The 19,431-nt window shown below is 42.1% G+C and overlaps 2 protein-coding genes across 3 annotated transcripts in view; one reads left to right on the forward strand and one right to left on the reverse strand.

Annotated features, from left to right (window-relative positions):
• LOC107377760 (exostosin-1) overlaps positions 1-19,431 on the reverse strand; it is a 222,080-nt gene that overhangs the window by 57,834 nt on the left and 144,815 nt on the right. The gene's annotated exons all lie outside the window — the stretch shown is intronic.
• On the forward strand, positions 17,557-18,593 carry LOC107377763 (dicentracin). The gene is made up of 3 exons (XM_015947590.3): positions 17,557-17,698; positions 17,921-18,040; positions 18,243-18,593. The coding sequence occupies exons 2-3, from the start codon at positions 17,922-17,924 to the stop codon at positions 18,442-18,444; spliced, it is 321 nt and encodes a 106-aa protein (XP_015803076.3). The 5' UTR covers positions 17,557-17,698; position 17,921; the 3' UTR covers positions 18,445-18,593.

The raw sequence follows: 19,431 nt of genomic DNA on the forward strand, positions 1-19,431 counted from the left end.
TGTAATCAACCCTGCTTTGTTTGGTGCAGTTACTGTAAGATGGGACTGCCTTGCTGCTTTCTGTAACCCAACCGGCACAAAAAGCTAAAAACAGAAAAGGAATCCAGTAAATTTGACATCTAACAAGTAAATTTACATGAATTCCAATGATTCAACGGCAGCTTTAAGTCTAACTGGCAGGTCAACCACATATTTTAGTCCTTATATCAAACTGAAACATGCGTTGTACAAAAAAAAAATACAGGAACAGATCAAATAAAATGCATTTAAAGGAGGAGCTACATCAGCTTTTACTGTACAGTGTGCATCATATCCCTGAGAGTTTCAAGCACAGTTATAAACCACATGACCAAAACATAAAAACACGGCTACAAAAGCTGAAGAAAGCTGCTACCGAAGCCTGGACGTTCAAGCAGGAAGTGAATTTAGAAAAATATCACTGGATGGAAAGCTTCTTTGTGTGTGGGAGTCTAAATAAAAATCATATAGGTGTATATTTTGTGAAAATCATACACAGCCAGTGTGTTTTGCCTTCATTCCACTAGTTTTGCTTGCACTGACCTTAGCCTTCAGAAGAGACTAGAGCCTTTGCTTCCTGCTCAGCTGCTCCAAGCCGAGAATGCGTGAGTCGTAAACAAAGAGGGGTATGTGCAAAGACGGGAGGGACGGTCCAAGGGCAATTTGATGGATGGATCAGGAACCAATCATTGAGATCGGGACGTTCACAATGATTGGACAAAATTTTCCAGGATTATTCATTTCAGACGTGATTAAAATGATTCCTTTTGACAAAACATTTATTCTATTTGTCATCATCAATGCATCATTCCATTAAAACTATTGACACTGCCAAACAGCAACACAGCTTTCTTTTTCTTTACCATCACTTTATGATCATTGTTCATTATCACTCAGAACAGAAATGGATTGTTCTGAAGTCTATCTGTAATGATTTAGACTCCAGTGTTTTTCTGTGTGTTGCCTGTAGACAGACCAGTTCCTCGGTGAAGAATGGAAACAACAGCACGTCATCAGTTCCCGTATTGATTTTGCTTCTCACATGTTTAATTGAAGTTGTTGGGGTGTACGTAATTGATGCAGGTTCTCTCAATCACTCTTTGCCTCAGTTTTTTCCCAACATTAAAAAGAGAGAAGCCATATCTCCTCCTACTCACGTTCCTTTTTCATTTCATTTCAAGAGACAAGTGTTGATGTGGAGGCCTGTGGCTGTATGTGGCTTTGATGGAATGGTGTGTGTGTGTGTGTGTGTGTGTGTGTGTGTGTGTGTGTGTGTGTGTGTGTGTGTGTGTGTGTGTGTGTGTGTGTGTGTGTGTGTGTGTGTGTGTGTGTGTAGACATAAAGACTGCATTGCTTCACAGCAAATAAGAAATGTCAATCGAAAAGATTTATTTAGTTGATTTTTGTCCCCAATGAGCCAAAAACTAACAACTATTTTTACCTGTGATAAATTCTCCAAAGTAATTATTACACCATGCCCTTCTTTATTTATAGTATGTGGAAAATCTGAACTTAACACCTCCAGCTTTGATGGGAAGGTTTCATCTTAATCCTCATTGCTATCGCATTCAGATTTTTACAAGGTTTTTCTTAAATGTTGAGTAGTTTTCTAAAGGAGATCCAGCTGTGAGATCTTCGGAAGGATGGTGTGGTGTTAGGAAGTGCAGTTGAAAATGGTGGAAAGATATTTTCTCAGCTGGATCTTATTTCTGATGGTTTAGGGCACTTGGAGAAAGGATTATTTGTAGAAGCCCTTTGTCCTGCTAACAGTAAAGCATCTGGAGACCAATTAATCTCGATCCTCACACTTCAGCCTGAGAACAGCCATGAATAAAGAATGGTACCAAGTCATCCTCCCAGAGAAACTCCCAACCATCCAAGAAAACTTTGGTGATGAACAATGTCTTTGCCACTCTTATAAAGCCATGGATGCCAGAGCTGAGTAGATGATAGGGATGAGCCGGATACAAACGAGTATCCGGTACGGATAAAGCATTTTTGACGAATTCGAGCATGAAACAATTAAAACTCGTAAATATCTGTAATCGTGCTGAAGGAAAATCCTCATTGGGTAACTGACTGTCTTCATGCTCTGTGATTGGTCAGTCACATAGAGCGCCCGCCCCTCCCTACACAAAAAACTCTGCAGCCGGGAGCTCAGTCCGGCCCATGCATCCACGCACACACAAAGACAGTAACGGATCTCTCTGTGCTTGCTTCACTGTTGCTCACATTTCTTCAGTACTCCCTAGGTTTTCTTCAGCTCACCTTTTCAGTGTAATATTTAGTTACTTTTTTTGTAACGTACATGGTGCATTTGACGAGACAGACCTGAAAACGTCTCTCTCTCTCTCTCTCTCTCTCTCTCTCTCTCTCTCTCTCTCTCTCTCTCTCTCTCTCTCTCTCTCTCTCTCTCTCTCTCTCTCTCTCTCTCTCTCTCTCTCTCTCTCTCTCTCTCTCTCTCTCTCTCTCTCTCTCTCTCTCTCTCTCTCTCTCTCTCTCTCTCTCTCTCTCTCTCTCTCTCTCTCTCTCTCTCTCTCTCTCTCTCTCTCTCTCTCTCTCTCTCTCTCTCTCTCTCTCTCTCTCAATGAGTGATATAGAGGGTACTGAGACTGAATCAAATTATTTATAATTTAAATAATCAAATAAAAAAAAGTTGTGTCTGGTTCTAATATTTCATATTTCCTTGTTCCTAATGCATGAGTTCAGATGTATTAATTCATGCACTTAAATATTAATGTTCTGATTTTATTGAAAAACTTGTTCTGTAATAGTTCCTTTACTATTGTGATCAAAAACATTTAATCTCAATTCTGAGGCTGCTCTGTAAATAGTTTTCAAATAAACAATACACATAGCAACCTCTGATCAATCCATATCAATTTTAGACTTAAAATAATGTATTGATGTAAATCACACCCACTTCCGGTCAAACCACACCCACTTCCGGTTAAACCACACCCACATCCGGTTAAACTACACCCACGTCTGATCAAATCACACCCACTTCTGGTTAAACCACATCCACTTCTGGTTAAACTACTCCCACATCTGGTTAAACTACTACAATTGCCATACTGAAAATGCTAACTGTTAGCATTATGGCTAACAGCTGTATAGCAGGTAAAGAGCTCCCCTTTGCACCAACCCACTCCACAAAACTATCAGGTGTAGTTTTTGGTCAGCAGAGGGCTGCAGAGTGGTGTCAGATATGGAACTGGTCAAATGTCTAACTCGACAGTCACTGCGATCAATGTTAAAGCTTTAGCTTAACGTTTAAAATCGATCTATTGTTAATTACATTCTGACATCCTCTCTTTGTGTAAATAACACACCGACACTAAACATCTTACTGCTTATTATGAAAAGTCTTTGCATGTGTTTTCCTCCTGAACCAAAAGCGTCTATGTTAGTGATAGTTCCATCACCATAAAAACTAATTTCTCCCACTAACGATGTGATATGAGCTGATAAGTCAACAAAAATGAATTTTTATCTGGTTGATGACCTCCTGCAGGTCCAATTTATTACAACAACAACCCACCGCAGCAGTGATCACACACCTGCAGAGTGGTTGTTGCCATGGTTCTCAGTTTTCCTCGTTTCTTCAAAAAGATACTGATCCAGGCCGATGATCCTTCAGTTGTTGTGTTTCATCTTTACTGGAGCTTAGGCCTAAAAGCAGCATCAAGTTGTTTGTGGTAACAGCTTTACCAATCACAACAATTTCTTCTTGTCACCACAGAATATTCCAAAACCTTCAGCTAAGAGCAACGTTTGTCGAGTTTGTTTCACCGGTTCTAGAGTAAACACCACCAGGAGGTGCATCGTACTTTAAACAATTTGCACCTCCTTTTCGGAGACGTTTTACGCAGCTAAATGACTCCAACATACCTTAGCGTTGTGTAACAATCAGTTTAATGATGTTTGACAAGAGCTGCAGCGAAAGAAGAGGGTGCTAATTAGCATGCTCATGAATATGCATAAAGTAAAATGAGACAAAGGTGTAGTTTACAATAAAGAACGAGGAAGCCTTTAATGAAACAGCTTCTATAAACAAACAGTAAATAAACCAGCGAGGCTTTAATACTGATTCAAACGAGCCACAGAGCCTGACTGAAGGACGATCTCCTGTTTGGTCTTCATCTCTGGGATGAAGAGTCCGTTCACTACAGATTAATCGTTCTGAGTGTCTCCATTGATTAAAATTAGCCTGTGTCCTGTGTTTGTTCTTTCTTCATTTAACAGAGTAATTGATGGAACCAGTTGTCCCCTCTGCAGTCCTTCATTCCTCCTCCTCCTCCTCCTCCTCCTTCTCCGCTCCACCAGCAGCCGAGTTCCTAAATCAAGCTGTTTGCTAGCTGTCTCCTCAGGCGGTGGAGTGTTTGTGTTCTCACTACCCATTTCACATGCTACTCCCTGCCAGAGTTTTGTTTTGGATTATTAATCTTGACTCTTATATAGGTCAATGGAACATGTTACAAATGGGACAATAATAAAGCACCGGTTTTCCTTGGCCGAGCAGAGAGCTCGTTGTTTGTAATCCATCTACGCCCAGTTAATTTCACGTACAATGGAACTTTGTGAGCGCGCTCAGATGGATGTTGAAGGGATGTCGGCGTCTATCATTTCTCTCATGCATGCCCTTTTCAGATATGAGCTGCAGTGCTACGGAGGCCTCACCGTTGATGGTTGTTTAAAAGAATAAATGAAAAATGGTCGCCGTGTCATTTTCTTCCTGCTTCTAAATTAACCTCGGCACACGAGTAAGCTTTTATTTGTTTACTTTTACTTCATCTTTGTATTTTGAGAGTCAGTCAGCAACAAGTCTCCTCTTCAGAGAACCATTATCACGACTTTTCTCTTAGAAGAATTGACCTTTTTGTCTTCAGCCTTTATTCGGTTGAAAAAAAACTACAAAAGGGTCAAATAATTGGTTTGCATTAAAGGTGGAATATGGAACAATTTAATAAAAAGCTATATAAACTTATTCACTGCCAATGACGACTTTAGTCATTGAAGGAGTCATTGAAGTCATTTACTGTTTGGGCGTCGGAACGAGCCCCCGCGCTGATAGAACAAACATCTCAACTCTAAAGCCGATCTTCATCCGCATCACGTCACATGTCACATGATCAGGAAGTAGAAAATCCATGTGTTGGGAGATCGTTTTGGGCCGTTCCTGCAAAAAAAAAGTGAGGCGCGACCCGGAAAAGCGTCTGCCGATCACAATTAAACAATGGATTATAGAAGAACGGATAACGTTCGAAACGCGCGGATTCTTCCTGATGTAAGAGGTGAGTCTCCTCTTTGTTTTGGTTGTTTTGGCGTCGACATCATCCTAGCGCGCAATGTTCTGTGACTCTTAAAAATACAGTAAAAAAACGGCGAGAAACGCTGGCAGCGAAGGCCTTTACTGATCAGGAAACGGCTGGCAGTGAATGAGTTAAAAAGAAACCTCCACAGGGCATTTACAGGTGTGCAGAATGAAGGTACAGTATTTCCTTTAAAAGCTTTAACTAAAAATAATCAAATATTTATTTTGACGGGCACAACACTGGGTTTTTGTTTACGTCTACCAACCGAAAGAGGGCAGCTTGTAGGTTGCCAAACAGTCTGCTCGGCACAGCGAGGATGGCACTGTGGAAAATGGCGGACTCAGCAGGTCAAGTAGCTGCTTCTGAGCCCAGAAGATGTTGCTGTCCTTCTTAGAAGAGGAGCGAACATAAAAGATCTTAAACCGGAGCGAGTTTAGGTGAAGCCGACACCAGATGGACCCAAATAAAAAATTGGATGAAAAAACATCTAGGAGAGAATTCCACACATCCCAATAGGGAGCCTAAGTCACACCCATCTACTTCCAGACCAATGGGGCTAAAGACGCTATTTTCTAATCCCGTTGGTTTTGTGCCATGGATTTCACATAAGATTTTTGACACATTTTGATTTCAAGAAAGCACTTATTTTCAAACGAGGGTAAAAGTTATTTTAGGTTTTATGTAAAAATACGTCCAGGACTACAAATGGGCATCACCAAATTAACATCATTGAACCAGACATGGAGAAAATCTGTAAGTTTAGCGAGCTTCAAATCCTTCAGGAGGAGAGAACCACCATAAATCTGGCCATGTGGTATGTAGCCGCTATGCTAGGGGGAGGAGATTATGTGGTGACGTCACCTGTGCAACGTGCCAACGTCAGTTTTGTAGTCGTGCTAATTACGAACTTTTACAAGCTGATAAATCTCTAAGTACATGTCAAGCACAGTTGAAACACCCGTCATTACTTTTCATTTAAATTGAAGTACAACATATGATCCAGGGCTTAGAAAACAGCTCTTTAGCCCCATTTTATTTTTCCATTTTGCCGGGGACCCATGAGCCGACCGGAAAGGGAGGAGACTTAGGCTCCCTATCCCTCATGATGCTCTCCAGAGAAGGTGGCCCCAATCAGACACACAAACCACTTCAGCTAACTCCTTTTGATGAGGAGGAGCAGCAGCTTTAGTCTGAGCTCCTCCCGGAGGAAACAGAACCCACCACCAACGATTATAGATGCAACTTGGAGGGAACTTCTTTTTTATGCAAATGAAGCTCACATTCCTGCTCTTTCTCCTAACAGTATTAGGAGAAAATCTATCCAGTGTCTCTGGCATGAGGCTTTAAGGCCAGTAGCAAAAAAAAAGAGAAATACAGAAAAAAAAGCAGTAACGTGTGAGAGTTGTGGCTCAGAGAGGGTATTAGAGAGTCTGTGGACTGAGTTAAGTCACGGACGACACATTAGTCACACTTTCAGCGAGCCGTAGCGACACACACTTAGTGACATGCTCCGTGTTAGGGCAGCAGTCAGTCAGCGGGAAAAGCCACCGGGGAGATTGGTGCTCCGGCTCTGAACTGGGAGAATTAAAGGTTATAACATTGTACGAAACCCACCGCTTGTTCAATTTTGTGAGTGGACATCAGGTCAGACCGGCCGTCTGAGGTTTCTGTTCATTTACGTCTCGAGTCAAAGAGAATGTACATTCTGCTGAAAAAGAGAGAAATTTTCTCTCCTCCCAGAATTTATCTAGTGCTTTGATTATTCCGTTTCCTTGACATTTAGGAATTCTCAGTTCAAGTTTCTGGTTCTTTTTCTAGTTTTGTTTTATTTCTAAAACCAATCAGAATCAAAGAAGAAAACAGGCTGAACCCTCAGAGGTCATTAAATTAACACTAAATAGTTTTTAAAACTTTAAGCTAGAGCTTTAACGTTGATCTCAGTGATGGTTGAGTTAGAAACTTGACCAGTTTCATATCTGACACCACGCTGCAGACCTCTGCTGTCCAGACACTGCACCTAACGGTTTTGTGGAGCAGGTAGGTGCTCTGCAGCAGCGGTTTCCAACACACTGACCTGCTGAGTCTGCTTCAGCACACCTGATTTACGTAGCCTCCTCAGGTGGACATCAAGTGCTGCAGATGCCTGTTAATCACTCGTTCATCTACGTCAGGTGCGTGGCAGAAGGGAAACACGGAAAACATGCAGGACAGTGTGCCTTAAGGACCAGGGTTGGGTTGCTCTTTACGGAGAGCTTTTAACCTACTTTATGGCTGTTAGCTGTAATGCTAGAAGTTAGCATTTTCAGTTCGCCCTGCGTCGATAAAAAACACACGAAGAAGAAAAAGAAGATGTTGGCTTTTTCTGTTGGCGTCATGGCAGAGCCTGGAAGAAAAAGTAAGGCCATATTGCCTTTTTTTGCAATTGAAAACAAGAGTTAACTTTGATGTTGTGGCGAAGATTCACACTAGACGGCACCAAGAACCAAACACAGGTTTAACTTTAGGATTCGACTCCATTTCACTGTTTTATCTGAACTTTTGCTCTCTTAGTAAACCTGAAAGATGATTTTGTCTATTTTTCACCAGCATGTTATAAAATCTAAGGAGCGTGTTGATGGGTGAAACTCTTTAGACTCATGTTTCTGTTTTTTAGTGGAAAAATAAAATCTCTCTTTTCTATTTTTCCATCCACTGATCTGGAGAATAAAACTCCTCACAACTGCATCAACAGCATTGTGATATAGATGTACAACACATAAGAGCAGGTCATCATAAAAGTAGCAGTGTGTGTGTGTGTGTGTGTGTGTGTGTGTGTGTGTGTGTGTGTGTGTGTGTGTGTGTGTGTGTGTGTTGTTTCCATTTGGCCTGCCACCAGCAGCTCATAAAGCAGTCTGAAGATAAACAAGCAGGGAAGTAGAGTTTGCTAGTGGCAACATTGAGCTGTCACTCTCAATCCCCCACCCCCACCCCCCCCCACACACACTGAGAAGCTCATGTTTCACACGCACAGTGCTCTGCCTAATTAGGGTTGTAATGTGAACAATGGCAGCAGTCCTATCTGCTGCTGCAGACCTCTGAGCACTCAAGACTAAATGGAAAACCTCTTAAACTCAGACGAGCTCCTTGATTCTCCTCTCACAACTGCAGCTGAACAACAGCGACCAAACAATACCTTCTAAACATCAGGTCTTATGTTCTGGTCAAGGGGAGGAAAGCAGCTCTTAAACTAAATAGTTTTTAATTTGGAACGAAAGAACATTATTTAGCTTTAAATTGCAGGTTAGTATTTAACAGATAGAAACAAAAATGAATAAAAATCCACCAAATCCTAAGATGTTCCCCAGCATCCTGTAGATATGACCCCTCCAGTGTGTTCTGGGGGCCTCCTGCCATCAGGATATGCCCTAAACTACTCAGGAGGTGTCCAAGATACATCCTAACGATAATCTGAAACCACCTCAGTGGGCTCATTTTGATGACAAGGAGGAGCAGCAACGCTATCTGACCCTAGCTTATAAAGAGCCAATAGCCGCCATGATAGTTTCCAGTGGCTCCAAAGTGTGATGTTGCTCCGCTTTTATGCTCTATGCTTCCAGAAAGCATCAAGCTCAGCTGTTCAGATCCAGCCAGAAAGGAAGTCAAACATCTGGCAACTTTCAAAATAAAAGACACATGCAGTAAAATAAAAATTGTGGCCAAAGTAAATACAACAAGAAATAAACCAGATACATGGATACATGCTACCATCTTTCTTATTGCTTGTTATCATCTGAGGTGGTGAAATCACACGTGATCTTGCAAATCTCCAGATATTTCGTCACCTACCCCCTGATTGGCTGCTCTCAAGTGACAAGCTCGGATATCTGGGAGGGGCTCAGAGCCGAAGTGCTCCTCCACTGTTGACAGGTGGGAAGGGCTAATTTTCCTTATTGTGACATCACAATTTTGTTGTTCTTGGTGAAATGTTACTTTGACATTAAAGATTTTGTTTAATCTCATCTCAAAAGGTAATGATTGGATGTTCAACTACAGTTGATTGACTTTTGGAGTCAACCCAATTCAAGATGGCCACCGCTGCTAATTAACCTGAGCCAGCACAGAATTGGTGTAATTTTTGCATAAAAATCAGGAAATTAAATTGAGTGAAAGTGTGTTTCTCAGATTCATGAGTGGAAGTAAAGCTACTACTCAGCTTTACAAAGTGTGTGTGTGTGTGTGTGTGTGTGTGTGTGTGTGTGTGTGTGTGTGTGTGTGTGTGTGTGTGTGTGTGTGTGTGTGTGTGTGTCCGTGGACACCATAAAATAATTCTGCTGCAATCTGCCTCTTTGCTTGATGAAAGGTTTCCACATCCACAGCTGAGGAATAGAAAAACTGTACAAGTTTAAAAAAAAAACACCCAATGAGAATGAGCTTGGTTAAATTTATGGCACACACTAAATCTCTCTCTCACACACACACACACACACACACACACACACACACACACACACACACACACACACACACACACACACACACACACACACACACACACACACACACACACACACACACACACACACACACACACACACACACACACACACACACCCTCCTGCCTGTAATGAAGCAAATAATAAGCCACTTCACGCTCTGCTGTAGCAAAACTAAAATCAAAAACTGTTGATTCAAGAATCAAAATGTGTGCACTCATGGGTTTTTCATCTTTCATGCTCTGTGGCAGTGATGATGATGTAGAGCTGCACCATGCACGCGACTGTGTGTGTTGTTTTGCTGTGTATCAAAGCCTAAGGAGCAGGCCGTGCTTTTGAAAGGCAGCGTTGAGAATCCATTCCCCGTGCCTCCCACATCATTTCAGCTCTCCGTATTGCCAAGAAATGATTCTTTGACTTTGACACCAAAGTCATCACTGAGAGACTTTCTGCACACGTCCTGAAGTTGAGGAGAAACAACGGCGGGGAAAACAAACCGTACAAATGCCATGATGCTGGAAGGAGACCCTCGAAGACTTCCCTTGTGTTGAGTTTCAAACCGACTGACTCGGTTTATGCTTTTTATTATTAGACTAAAACATCCAACAACCTCAGATCTTCCATTAGTTTTGTCCCAAAGCTGAACTACATTTGTAACTTTTAGAGTAATATGCAGTTATTTATGCAGAGTTTTGTCTGACTTGGCTGTTTGGAGAGCAGCCATTTCCCTTTTGTTGTGTTTCTTATCCGTGTTTCTAACAGAACCTTGTCCTCTTGGGGGAGCTTATGTATCACACAGCTTCAGCCATGATCATAAACATGTTTAAAGTCACGTTTGAACTGCTGTCGGAACCTGACGCTCTTTTATTTCAACTAAACTGATCATATTTGGCATATTTTTTGTAGAAATAGTATAAAAAAGAGAGAAAATGACATCAAGGTGGTTTGATTTCCTCAAATGTTTGACACAACTTTTGATACGAATGCCAGACATTTAAAAACCAGAGCAACCCGTCCTGCGTGTGTTCCTGCTCCTCTATCAGAGGCAACACCAAGCGAGTTGTCACAACACACCCTCAGATGTTCCTCTGGATGCCAACACAGAGGATCCAGGTTCACTCACTTTGTCACACGGTTCCTTTTTTCTGCTGATGTCTCAGAAGGGTTGGATCTCTGCTTTAACTTTGCTATCAGGCTTTTTCACGACTCCGCGCGTGTAGCAGAAGGGGGTGAAGCGGTGCTGTCGACTCCTGAAAACGTTTTATTTTAAACTCCATGGTTTCCACCATGTCAATTTATGTGAAAGGCGTCCTCCCGTTTCTATTTCTGCAGAGCGATATTGTTTCCGTGAAGACCTTAATATCCTCCGCTTGTTTATTTTTTAAACGCTGATGCAGAGCTGCGGTTATGAACCGCTGTAAAACGGATAAACAGATGAGAAAATCTCAAATTTTCTGGAAATTAAGAAAATCATCTGAGAAACACGACGTGACGATGCCAAATGTTGAATTAATGTAAAATTCAATGAAACGGGCTGAATGAATAAAACTCCAGAGCTACAACTGCTTTTAATCCACTGATTCAAGGGTTAAGAACTTTTAAAATGCATCAATTATAGAACATCTGGTTCTAAAGAGAACAGAATAGAGCTATTAGTCTGCTTTTTAAATCTGATGTTGTTTTGAGGATCCCTCTGGGTTAGGAGTGAGTATCGGATGGAGTAACAGACAGGTGCATTGTCTTCGTGTTTTTAGTGGTGAAAAAAGAGCAGATCCAAACTTAAATCTCTTCATTCACAGATCTGTCTATCTTCCAACCTTTGCTGATTGTAACGATGTTGGTCAAGACTGAAAGAACTGACATATGGGGCTAAAATGAGTTTCCTCTGAAGGGTGGTTGGTCTCAGCCTTCAGCGATATCTGGGGAGCTCAGAGTAGAGCCGCTGCTGCTCCTCATCAAGCTGAGGGGTTTTGGGCTCCCTCTGGAGGTTTCATGGGAGTGTTCCAAAAGGACGAGACCCCAGGGAAGGCCCCAGATGCACGAGCCAACTCAACTGTCTCCTCTCAATTAGGAGGAGCAGCGGATCTACTCTGAGCCCCTCCCAGATGACCCTATCTCCAAGGGAGAGCTCAGACACCCTGCAGAGAAAACTAATTTTGGCCGCTTGTATCCGCGACCTCATTCTTTGGGTCACTACCCAAAGCCATAGGTGAGGGTTTGATGTACACCCACCGGTTAATCTTAAGCTTTGCCTTCCGGCTCAGCTCTCTCTTCACCACAACCGATCGGTAGAAGTTATGAATAGAATCGGTGATAAAGGGCAGCTTTGGCAGAGTCCAAATCTAACTGGGAACAAGCTCGACTTACTGCCGGCAACGCGGACCAAGCTCTGACATCGGTCATACAGGGACCTAACAGCCCATATCAGAGGGCCTGGTACCCCCCACAGGTCCTCCGGAGGGACGCGGTTGAACGCCTTCTCCAAATCCACCAAACACATGTAGACTGGTTGGGCGAACTTCCACGCACCCCCCAGGACCCCTCTAAGGATAGAGCTGGTCCAGTGCTCCACGGCCAGGATGAAAACCACATTGTTCCTTCTGAATCCGAGGTTAGACAATCCGTAAGACTTAATATGTAGGTTTAAGTTGTTTAGATAGAAGGTTCTGTCCTAAATTAGAAGCTCTGCCTTCTGCAGGTAAGACACTGCCTGCTCCACAGAAACCCACTTCAAAGTGGAATTCTTAAAGAGCAAGTCACCCCCAATTAAACTTTTTTTCTGATAAACTATATAAATGTGTGTCTAATCGTGCAGCAGACACATGTAGTTAGTAGTTTTGCATTCTAGTGCATTTTAGTTAAAATTTTAATTTTCTGCCGAAAACTGTCGGTGTTGTGCCGTTGTCAGGTAAAAACTCTGCACTGCAGTTGAATTTAAATCTGCCATCGCTATTGGCTAAGAGGTACCCTAGAACGTTAGCTGGTACCATATGATGTCACGATGTCGTTGTGAGCCTGTGTGTGTGTGTGTGTGTGTATTTGTTAGCAGCGTCTCCCTCTCAGTCTGCTAGCCAACAGCATTTGTTGCATTTTTCAAACAGGAAGTGGGAGCAGAGTAATACTCTGGTAGGGGGTAATTTGTTCTTTAAAGAGCACTAATCCTTTCTATCAGAGCCACGATGAGCAGCAACATTCCTGCTCTAAATGTTACACTTTGCTGTGTTAATATGCAGTCCCTGCCTGCTGCTGGACCAAGGTCTAATCCAGGTGTGTGTGTGTGTGTGTGTGTGTGTCTTTTTGTTATGCACCACTCTGTCTCTAGCGGGGGTTTAAAGAGGGATTGCATTAGAGGAAGGATGGCTTTCAAGTGGGGATTAGGCTAAAACTGGGTCTCTCAGGGTCATTATTCAATAGCCAGCGAGAGGCACGGGGACCTCCAGGTACCCGCCAGGGAGTGGGCCGAGTGCGACGACTTCACCTGTAATGAAAAGCAAAGAATCCAGGAATGTGCGCCGCATACCACATTGTTTCTGGACACTTGGGACAAAGGACGTCTTCCACAAATCTCTCTTCAGATGGCTTGGCTGGAGCTGCATGTTAACGCCTCTCCGGTATCCGGAGCCATTTTGATTGATAAATCACACGAGAGGACATGTTTGCTTTCTGAGGACAAAGAATAAGCTCACAGGACGAGCAGCTGCAGGTTCAGAGCCTATTATTAGAATTTTTGATGCATGAATCTGATTTTGTTGACTAGAAGAAGTAGGAAAAAGGCTCAGAGCGAAATGTGGGAGACATGCTGTATCTCTCAGAGTTCAACCAGTCAACACGTGACTAGATTTCAGGGCTGCGGTGCATAAAAATATCTTAATACGGTTCCATTTGCACCCTGTGGCTTTTCTCAGGGAGCCAGAAGTCAACCAGACAGCTTCGCTTACAGATTTATTCTAAAAGTCTGACTTAGAAACTATATGAAAAGGGCAAGGACTTAAAATAGGCCTTAAAAAGTACTGGATCTGGTTATCATTCCCATGTCCACAACGCCGGCGTCATCAGAGCCGCTCTGTGACATTTGGACGGCGTGAATTGGAGCTTGGACGTTGGCTGGGTCACACAGCACACAGTTTCTACCTCATATGGAGGTAAATAAATGACTCAACCAAACATCAGTGCAGCGATCATTTGGAGCACTTTGGATGATAAATGTTCTGAGTGGTTCAACGGAATTAGAAAATGCCGTTAAAGACCGTTTGGTCTGAAAATAAGATGGTTTTGTATTTATGCTTTTTGCTTAAATTTTGAATTTTAGCAGCGATAGTGCATTTGTGTTGACTGATAAAGGAGTTTTCACTTTAATTCATTTTAATTAGTACTTAATTAATTGGCTGAAGCTTCTCTGTGGAAAAGCAGCCTGGAAACAGCAAAGAGAAAACTTTTTTCACTGTGGCGCTTCCTGCAAGCCTCCAGTTGTAGCATCACAGGACAAAAACTGTATTTCTCCTGTTTACGCTTTCGTGAAACAAGATAAATGCCCCATCATTGCTGAGAACTTTAGTAAAATTAAAACAAAACCTCCAGGTTATTTTTAAGTCAGTATCTTGATGATCTTCCACAGCTAGCAACTAGTTGTCAACATATAATTGCAGAAAATGTGGAAAATTTAAATTAGAATCTCAGAATTAGTAGTTCAACACATGTGAGCTGATTTCTATCAGACCAAAGGTCACAAACAGATCAGGGTTGAAATCAGACTTGATAAGGCGAGGAGCTTCATTAGGGAACATTTCTGCAGGAGCTCCTTATTCTGAAACGTTGGTTCGGGCATCAGATTAGTTCACCCTTTTTTCCTGGAGGTTTTCCGGGCACGTCCCACAGGGAGGAGACCCTGGGACAACCCCAAAACTCCAAAAAAGGGATTTCACTTCCTCTCTGCAATTGGATTTTTTTTTTACATGTCCAACATCAGCTCCAGACCCTGTGACCCACCAGGAAAAGCCTCCAACAGTAATGAGTTACAAACATCAGCAGCTCAGCGTCACGTCTCTTTTGTTCTGTTCCTAATGTGCAGCAGCGCTACAGCTGTGGTTTAGATGTTTGTTAAACATGCAAAAGCAAAAAAAAAACGCTGAATAATTTTGTTCGACACGCCTCTTTCAGGCCATGTAACAATAGCTAAAATATGCTAATTTCTTATAAATTGCTTTGTAATTAAAACATTTTATTAAAGTGCTTATTAAAGATGATTAAATGCATTATGCATGTTATCCACACGTCACCAGCCTTTAAAGTTCCAATTTTCTGCATGAAAAATGGTTAAAGATCCATAATGCAAGTTTTGTTTTAAACATATTCCGGTGAATCGTTTATAAACAACTATTATAGAAATAAAATGAGCGGGGTTACAGGAAGACAGAGTAAAATAGCAGGCTGAGGGAGGTAATCTGGGTGTTTTTCAGCTGGAGCGGTGAATTCAGATCCGTCTGAGATTGACTCAAATCTCAAACCAATCCCTCGTCTCCGCCGGCTTGTCAGGATCTTCCCATGAGATATTTTCCTTCCTGGCTCACTTCACTGTTTATAGCATGAAACCGTCTCAGGAAGCAGACATATCATCATCGACCATTAGCAGCTCAAACCAGACAGACGGGCAGCAAATAAGTTATCAGGACCAAAGAAATTATCTTATAATCGGTGAGAAATCACAAAATCACATGAAGCACTTTATGAAGCAGGCAGACAATAACTGATGTAAATCAGATGCACGAAATACAAAAATCATCTGGCAGCTAGTTTTTTCTTTGTTTTGGGTCCTTCAGTTAAAACTGAATAAAGAAATTCCTGGGCAGTGAACCTAGCACAACCTGGTGCCAATTCATGCCAACAATAACGAATCAAATCACAAATGAATAAAATCTGATTATTATTATTATTCCAATAATTTTATTCATCTTAATTAAAACAAAATGAGATCGGCTGAAAACTGTCAGCAAGTTGGAGCTGAACAGAAACCCGTTAATCTGGATTTTTCTCTAAAAAAACAGAATCAGAATAAAAAAAACACAATAAATTAACTCAAAATAAGATTTGTACATAAATATTCTGAATTTGTTTGTATCATTAGAAATAACAAGGCCTGCATCACTTTCAAAGACAGCTTCCAGGTACGTTTTTAATCTCTCAGAGCAAAAATTTCTGATGCATCAAACAAGCTGCAGGTTTGATGCTGGTGGTGCTGTTCCTGTCATGCTGACAGCTGAACGCGAGAACACGCTCAGAGAGATAAACGGTGACGCATTTAGCTGCTTCTGATCTCACGGTTAAAATTTCTAACATTCAACTGAAACTCTTGATTAAATAATCCAAAAGTCTCCTTCAGTTTAAACGTTTTCTGCAACAACGGAGAAGGAGACAAAAAAGATGAACTAAGAACTCAGTAACATCAAACACGACTTCTAAAAGGAGCTTAGTCACGATCGCTTCTCTACACGGGCCGACTGTTTCCGAGCATCTCACGGTTTCTTCCTCTAAGACCAGAAAGAGGAAACAGAAGATGGGGAAGTGACCAGACAACCATCGAGCTGTTCACGCTGATGCTGCAGGAGCTTTGCATCGTCATGACCTCAAACACGGCCTTGCACACAAACAGGCTTTTACCTAGTATTAAAACCATGAGCGCTTCACACAAAACTTGGAATAAACAGTTAACAGTACTTCATAAACCCTGATATGCATGTAAATGTAATTAAAGTTTCATGTGAAATCTTTGTTTCAGCAGCAAAAGAAGCTGCTGGAGCTTTAAAACAAGCTAAATGTATTTTACCATCCCATAATAAGATGCATGAATTGTCAGAATAATAATTTTATTTTAAACAGAAAGAAATCTTCAAACGGTGCAAACATTGTCTCTTCATACGTCTACATGGATGTAGTTTTACTGAAGCCTTAACCCTGGTCCTCAGAACTCACTGCTGCAGCTTTTAGATCAGAGCTCTTCCATCCTGGTCCTTGAGGGACACTTCCTGCATGCTTTTTCAAGTTTCCCTGCACCAACATACCTGGTTTGAATCACAGATGAATCAACAGGCTTCTGAAGAGCTTTGGGACCTGCCGAAAAGTTGATTCGACCATCAAATCAGTGGCTGGAGCAGGAAAATGGCTAAAACATGCAGATTACTGGGCCTCTAGGACCAGGCCCAATTAGCTCTGATTTTTCTCCTCAGGATGACAAATAAAAATGAGACGATTGATTTAACTATCTGTAATGATGTGGTCTTTGCAGAACCACATTTAAATCATTGCCAAGAAAGTCAGTTACAAAGCCAAGCCTGACCGTGCCGGTTGTAGCTGCGTGGAGACAAGCCCTCACCGCAGACACACCTATGAATGTTTGGTTTAAAAGAAACCAGAAAACCACACAAACTCATCAGGAAAGCTTCAAACCCCAGAATCTTCTCACTGAGAGGAGAGTGGTAGACCACCTGGACCAACCTTAGTCCCCATCAGTGCAACTCTTAGTGATAACAGAGGGCTTTACGACAGCACTAACTCACCATTCACCCCAGATGTTTTCGTGTTGGGCTAACTTGTGCTGAATGGACGGAAACAGTCAGCAAAAGCACCCGAGTGTGTCCTGATGTACTAAAACTAACTGTAGTCCTGATAAGGTAAAAGGGGAAGTCCCGACTGAGTTCTTTGTTGTTTCAAAATCCCGATATCATAGCACATCTGGATTTGATCACATCAAAGACCCCGATTACTCCATACTGCAAAAGCGTTTCACAATATTTAACTAACTCTCTTCTGCACGGATATAAAAGATGCATTTGTCCACAGGGACACGTGTGTGAGACATTTTCATTACTTTGGTTTGACCTCAACTCTCAGAGAAAGGTAAGGACTTCATTATTCAACATTTACATACATGAAAATATAAATGAAGAGTCTGCACTAAAAATGCAGAATTTTATAGAAATTCAAAGTTTAAGCTCATTTCTATGATTTTAGCGTGTTCTCATGCAGGCATGGGACTTTTCCTCTAAAGGTTGATTAGAAAAAAACAGAGCCACTAAAGATTTGTAGTGAGATCAAATTCTGCTCTGTGTTTGTTTGCAGGATGAAGAGCACGGTGGCGTTTCTCGTTCTGTCCATGCTCGTCCTGATGGCTCAACCCTCCGAGGGGTTTTTCGGATTGCTGATGAAAACCATCCCTCACATCATTGGGGGCATTTCTAGGTAAGGACTTCATTCATCGGTGTTTCTACGACCTTTCAGAAAGCATATCACGGTTGTCCTACTGAGCCCTTTGAGCTTCTAGAGCCCATGTGTGCCGAGTCCAGCTCCGACTAAAACAAACAAAAACATCTGTGTCTTCTAAAATGTTGTAATTGTTACAAATAGCCTTTTCCCCCATTGATTTCTTGCTTTACTTTACAAGTCTGGTTAAAAATCGACGTGGGGTGGAGCAGGTGGACCAGCAACATTTGGACCAGAACCAAGACCTGCAGCAACTAGACCAGGACCAGCAACTAGACCAGGACCAGCAGCTGGAGCAGGAGAAAATTGACCAACAGCAGCTGGAGCAGGAGAAGTTTGACCAGAAGAAGTTGAACAAGTTTTTGCTTAAACACATAGCTTGATGACACCGTTTTGTTCGTTTGAATTCCAGCTGATCAGAGCCTCGGCCTCCTTCCCTCAGGAACATGATGCAATAAAAACATAACGTGTTCATTTGCACATTAAAACATGTTTCAAATTGTCTATAATTAAACTTTGCAGGAAAAGCAAAGAAATGTGTTTGGTTGATTATTTCTTTGTTCCAACAACACTTCCTGATACTAATAACCAGGAAACTCACACACTTCAATTAATCCTGCACTCTCATTATGCTGGAATATCCTTCGTAACATTTGTGTGTGTGTGCGTGCGTGTGTGTGTGTGTGTGTGTGTGTGTGTGTGTGTGTGTGTGTGAGTGTGTGTGTGTGTGTGAGTGTGTGAGTGTGTGTGTTAGGGGTTGCTTCTCACCCAAGGGAGTGCACACACTCACATTTTAGCATCCAAATGCAGCATTAAATAAAAGTTGGACCAAGACATCCTCCAAGAGGAACTCCTCTCATCCCTCCTACAACAGTTTGGTGATAAAGAATGTTTTTTCCATCCAGATGAAGCTTCATGCCATATGACTAACTTTAGAATGGAGTGAACAAAACCTCAAAATTAAATTATTGTGAGAGTTGCACTCTGCCAAGGCTGACCTTTGTCACCGATTACGTACCCTTTATGGACAGGATTTCTAGGCGCAGCCAAGGAGTTGAGGGCATACGCTTCGGTGGCTTGAGGATCGGGTCTCTGCTTTCTGCAGATGATGTGGTTCTGTTGGCTTCATCAGAACGGAATCTCTGGCTTTCGCTGGAGCGGTTCACAGTCGAGTGTGAAACGGTTGGGATGAGATTCAGCTCTTCTGAATCCGAGACCATGGTCTTGAGTTGTAAAAGGGTAGAATGCCTTCTCCAGGTCAGGGATGAGGTCCCGCCTCAAGTGGAGGAGTTTAAGTATATCTAGTGGTGAAGAGAGAGCTGAGCTGGAAAGAGGAACCAGGAGACCTAAAGTAAGATCCAGGACACGTT

Source organism: Nothobranchius furzeri, chromosome 2 (assembly GCF_043380555.1).
Source record: "Nothobranchius furzeri strain GRZ-AD chromosome 2, NfurGRZ-RIMD1, whole genome shotgun sequence".
In the NCBI taxonomy this organism is placed as follows: domain Eukaryota; kingdom Metazoa; phylum Chordata; class Actinopteri; order Cyprinodontiformes; family Nothobranchiidae; genus Nothobranchius; species Nothobranchius furzeri.